This window comes from Lissotriton helveticus, chromosome 7, assembly GCF_964261635.1.
Source record: "Lissotriton helveticus chromosome 7, aLisHel1.1, whole genome shotgun sequence".
Taxonomy (NCBI): domain Eukaryota; kingdom Metazoa; phylum Chordata; class Amphibia; order Caudata; family Salamandridae; genus Lissotriton; species Lissotriton helveticus.
Genome location: NC_136068.1, coordinates 548,191,809 through 548,197,808, shown reverse-complemented (window position 1 = coordinate 548,197,808; position 6,000 = coordinate 548,191,809). Strand labels below are relative to the sequence as shown.

The following is a 6,000-nucleotide window of genomic DNA, read 5'->3' as shown; positions in this document are numbered from 1 at the left end:
GAAGCTTGTTTCTGGTCCAGGGAAGGCATGGCTTGGCAGTTCGGGCTGGACTGTTCCCATGAGGCACAAGGTCAGACTGATTTGCATATAGCCATGTCTGAACTGGGGTGGTAGAGTGGGCTAAAGAACGGTTATGGATTAAACCCAGATCTTTTGACTGGGTGTGAGTGTTTGATTGATTCAGATGCTCCGTCCATCACCAACCCCCTTTTGTACCGCTTTTGGCCGCCATAAGTGTGGCAGGGTATGCTCAGACGTGAGTCCCTTGCTCACTTTGCCACTGGATTCAAGCAAGCCGGGCTGAAGACGGCTGGAATGCCAGAAACCGGTCCTCGGAAGCTTGTTTCCGGTCCAGGGAAGGCATGGCTTGGCAGTTCGGGCTGGACTGTTCCCATGAGGCACAGGGTTAGACTGATTTGCATATAGCCATGTCTGAACTGGGGTGGCAGAGTGGGCTAAAGAACGGTGATGGATTAAACCCAGATCTTTTGACTGGGTGTGAGTGTTTGATTGATTCAGATGCTCCGTCCATCACCACCCCCTTTTGTACCACAACTGACTGATCTCAGTTGCAAAATTCCAATGCTCTGACACAAACACAAACGCACATACTGAACATGAAGTACAGATTGAGCAAGATACATGGTTAACTGTTGGGGATCCCACATAAACATTGGGGGGCCCAGATCCATAACAGTGTCTGAAATAGCTACAAGGCATAGAACATTCCAAAAACCACAAGTGCATGAATAATAAATGTAGTGTTTCCTACTACTTTAAAACTGCTGATTGAATGGGAAATTATCTTGCTTGTGTTAACAAAGCATTAGGATGTTCAGGATCAGGTGAGTCATATGATAATAACTGTGCACAATGGAATGATTTGTCAGCTATATATAACAAATTTCCACCATTCAGCTGTAGGTTTAGTAAATGATCCAAAGCAAACAAGCATACATACAATCGTCAGCATCTTCATTTATTTTTCATAGCTAACTTTGATTTTGAATTTATATAGTCTCGAGTGTTCCTCTCTGGCCTCCAAAATATTATGAATATTTTTGGGGCAAATATACAAAAGAGAAGTCCGGCACTAGAGGACAAAATAGCAAATATCTCAACAGCAACCAGATACTTTCCCTTTGTGCTCAAATAAGCTGGAATGAATGATAACCAAACACTGACGAACACAAGCATGCTAAATGTGATGAACTTGGTTTCATTGAAGCTGTCAGGCAAGTTCCTAGCCTGGAAGGAGATCAAGAAACTCATACTGGCCAAGATTCCCATGAAGGCCAACATGCTGTAGAACCATACGATGGAGCCCTCATTGCATCCAATAATTATCTCTCTCATGGCAGGGCTAGTGATGTGTTCTGGGAAAGAAGGAGATGTTGTCAACCATGCTACCCCAATGGTAATTTGAATTAATGTGCAACTCAGAACGATGGTGTAGGCAATCTTTTTCCCTAAGAACTTCTTGAGGTTGCTGTCAGGCTTTGTAGCTTTGAAGACCATCACAACAGTGACAGTTTTGGCAAGCACACAAGAAACACACATGGAAAAGACGATCCCAAAGACAATTTGCCTCAACATGCAGGTTTCTTTCTTCGGATGGCCGATGAAAATCATGGCACTAAGAAAGCACAACATGAGTGACACCAGTAGGAGATAACTTATGCCACGATTGTTCGCTCTCACCACTGGAGTGTCTCTGTACCAAATGAAGACTCCAAGGACATAGAAAGTATTGCAGAAGAACAAAATACACATAAAGGCTAATGTTGAACCCAGAGGCTCCTCAAAGGACAGGAAGACAATAGATTTTGGTATGCATCGATCTCCTAAAACACTAGACCAGTGATCATCAGGGCACTTCATGCAGTCTGCAGAATCTGGAAAAGACATTGAAACCTAAAGTCATGCAAGCATCAATACATGGAAAACTATCAGTGTAATGGATTTCAAAATAATAGGTACATTTAAAAAAGGAAAGGAAGGCATTGTGGGCAAAACATTTTAAAATGAAGATGTATCCTTCATTGCTTGTGGCATTTAATTATAGATGTTGCTGGTAAATAAGGCTAGAACTATACATTGGCAATTAACAAGCTGAATTCTATTGCACTAGGAACAACCAATCACTAAGGAAAGAGAGATAAAATATGATTGTTAGGCGTAGTTTGGAAGCTTGCAGGGCATATTAGATAAATGGTTGTTCTGGGATCCATATAAGACGTACCACCTATGACTCACAAGATTGTCTAATTTTTAGAAAAAGACCAGGATCAGTACGTTTGCCTGGGCCAGTATACACAGCTACCAAAATCTCAAGAATTGAAGAGTATTCAAAGAAAACACTTGATATTTCCACGTTGCGACTTTGGGCCTTTCTTGTCCTCAGAGACAGGCCTCTATTCTAAGATTACACATAAACGGCACCTGGTTGATTCAATTTTCAACGTAGTGTCCCAGATCAATGATTATCACCAAATTAATTCAGTGGCTACGCAGCTAAACAAAACAGTACAATTAGTAACCTCTGGCTACTCTCATTAGCCATCCACTTTTAAATTAAGTGTATTTTCTAATGTATTCACATTGTTCCTGATGAAGTAATCTCCAGTAGTTTCTAACTTCGTCTGAAGTCTTGGGGGAGGTCGAGTTGTCCTCACATCTTTATATTAACACAAAATTAACTTCTATCCTAACTAACCTATAACCCTTAAAATTATAGTTTGTGTACTAGTTCACCTGCAGGCGTTTTATAAATATTCGATTGCAGAGCTTCAATACAAAGTTTTGGGAGAATTCTATCAAAAATTCATCATTCTCAATTCTAACTATTTCCTCCTTTTTCTAGGTACTAACTTTTTGGTTGACTTCGGGTATCCAGTAGACTTTCTCTCAAAAGAAACAGATATGTGCTCTCAAATCTTAGATACTTGACTGTCCTTGAATAGGAGATTCTCTTCTAACTTAGGAGGGCCTGGCGATGTTTGCAAAGCTTAGAAATGACCATGCAAACTGGTCCATTGCCATTTGGGTCCGGTCTTCTATACCCGATGGCACCCAAGCGCCGGATGTCTTGTGTGATCTTCAAGATACAAAGGAACCAATGCTGAGGAATCTTGAGCCATTAAGGTAGTGTTTAGGATGCCTTACTCAAGCACTGTACCCTTAATGTAAATCCACACTAAAGTGGCAGTGGAAAATACAGAGAGCTGGTCACCAATCTGTTGATCAACAAAAAGGAAAAAATTGGGCATAACCATTAAGTCAACGGAGGGCACCAAGATGTTGGGTCAACTATTTGCGTGGGTGGGTGTGTCCATGGTGGTTCGCGTTCATGGTGTTTCATGACAGATTAAAGCATTTTTTGAGTTTTTCATCTCAGGAGTTTTAGCCCCCCCCCACTTGTGAGGTACCATTTTTATTGGGAGAAGTCCACTTGTGGCGGTCCCTACAACTTATGACATATTTTACCAAAGAAATTAGAAGGAAATGTTTTTTAGAGCATAGTTTGTTATGTGCATGGCATTGTGGTGAAGGAAAATGTTGGGATCAATTCAGGCCACACAACTCTACTCTCACTGTGATCTCTAGTTTTCAATAATCTCTGGGGCTGGTAGGTTTCTTCGGATGCATGTGGACCCCAGGCCCAAATATGGGAGCCAACTGCTACCATAAATGTCTAGCTTATCCAAAGGCTCACTCACACTAGCAAGATATGTGTCATTGGAAGAAGTGTGGGAAAGTAGCATTCTAAACCAGTGTGCCAAAACATAGTTCGAAAAAACACCATCAGAATCACATTGCATTTCGGCTAATGTGGGTTTTTAAGGTCAACCAACAAACACTACACACCTCCACGTACGGTAGAGTCCGGCAGCGATGGGTTTTATGACTCTTTCCCTCACAAGCAGCAAGTATTTAGAAGTTGCAAAAATAAGAAACACTGACCACTACTTAGAGAATGACAACACCTTTGTCAAAAAAAGAAAAATGATTGTGTTTGCACTCTATCTGGAAAGATTGCAATCGTAGCACAGCAGGCCTTTTGTTGAGGACATTTTTAGAAAAAAACCACGCTTTCTAGCACAGCCTTTTTTTCCGATTTTTCAGAACATTTTTAATTCTGGCATAGTCTGGATATTTTCTCAGGACTACCACTAACACTAACCGTTACAATTCATAATATATAGGGACCAAAGGGCGCTTATTTAGCCTGAATGTCATTGGAAGAAAAAAGGTTATGAAGGCTTAGCTACGAAGTGCCCGAAATGTCATAAAGAGGGCTCAGCTCGGAGGGAAGGGGGAACCCTCAGTATGTAAATAAGTAAAAAAAACGTTGATGTGAGCAATTGACAATAATGCCATGGTTGCATAGGAGAAAATAAAGGAAAAGAGAGCTAGAAGCAACTAGGTTAAAGATTGATTTGGTGTGTTGAGGTATCTCGAGCTTTGGGTCGTTGAGATTAATGTTGATGAAGTATTTTCTTTTTTTAAGAGTTCTATATAGCGCGAACTAGACCAAGACATCTGGTATCAGAGCGCTTTACACGAGCACCAGTTTTGTTACAGATGGACATTCATTAGGTCTCGCCTTCACAGGGTGCATGCGTTGCTTAGGAAAAAGACCTTTAGTCATCTGTACAGCTTTGCGGGCAAAAACGTGCACGCGTTGCATTGCTTTGAATGGCAACGCATGCACGTTTGGCGATTCCCTTGCAGGAGAAAGCTTTCAAGCCATATGTTTGTAATTAACTCGCTCGCTCCCGCAAGGGTAACAGGCCCAGGCTCCCTCCTCTATCCCCTCCCCCTACTGCTTTTTACTTTCAGCGCGAGGCGCGCGCTGATGTTTTGTTACTGCTGAGGCTTAGAGTCGTCCATTACTTGTCTATAGGTGGTTGTTACACTTCAAGGCGTCTTTGCGCATCACATGCTTTTGGTGTGGTTGTGCACATGTTGCACATGTGTTTGGTCTCTTTTAGTTCTCTTGTACCAGATCGTTGATATGCAAATTGAAAAAAGACAAAGATATGCAAGACAAAAACATCGCTTTAGGTGATCTTATAGCTTCTTGTCAATGCTACCAGCCCAGCCCCCAGGGGTTACGACTGAACAAAAATGTATTCTTTTTGTGTGCACAGCCCATCTATATGTATAGGGTATTTGTATAATGCGAACTTAGGCGCATGGCTGCGGAGTGCTGTACAGGGTGTCATCGAAATGTTGCATAATGATTACACTGAATTTAGTATAGGGGCCAGTGGATGGGTGTGGTGAGGGGGTACCAATAGCGCGATTGTACAACATATCCTGTTTGTTTTTAAAAATAACAAAACATCACATAGTGTATTGTCAAGAAACCCGTTTTTACTAAGATTGAACTCGGCGGTACAGACAGACAACAACGGAAACTGATGACAGTTCAGACATTTGAGGGGAGAACGTTGTGGCCGATAAGAAAGACTTCAGTGTAGTAGCAGTCAAACTGACCAGTCTCATAGTAATGGAAGCTTGTTTTTATAAAACTCTTAACTCCACAATTTACACCGTGTCTCATCGCTGAAAAACTTGCCCACTTTTGAGGTTACTTCATTATTTATTGACCCATGAAGGATGAAGGCTTTGTAACTCTCCCAGACTTCAAACTGTGTTCTATAAAGTGGCTCATTAGGATAATAATATCAACAGTTTGCACAATACAGACAAGCAGTAAACTTCCAACTCTTTGGCATGCAGACACATATTAGCTTGTTTTAACGTAGTGCGCAAAAATTTTACCTACTGTTAAAATCTTCAAACTCCAGGTGTCAATTCCTTTTATTGAAGGATGTGACACCAACATATGAAGAGAGTGCAATGTAGACTGTGCTGACGTCTTTGTCTTACTTTGTAGAGCCTATGGGTTAGAATTGAGGATTCTGGGCACATATATTTTAGGCGTAAAGATAATATTGTGCAGAGTAAAGGATGTATTGTCTCAGATGCAGA

At 41.4% G+C, this 6,000-nt stretch overlaps 1 protein-coding gene across 1 annotated transcript in view; it reads right to left on the bottom strand.

Moving 5' to 3' along the window:
* Positions 1-975: 975 nt before the first annotated feature.
* Positions 976-6,000, bottom strand: part of LOC144769166 (extracellular calcium-sensing receptor-like) — an 87,972-nt gene continuing 82,947 nt past the window's right edge. The window contains exon 5 of the mRNA XM_078653180.1: positions 976-1,895. Coding sequence (XP_078509306.1) covers positions 976-1,895 — 920 coding nt within the window. The remainder of the gene's footprint in view (positions 1,896-6,000) is intronic.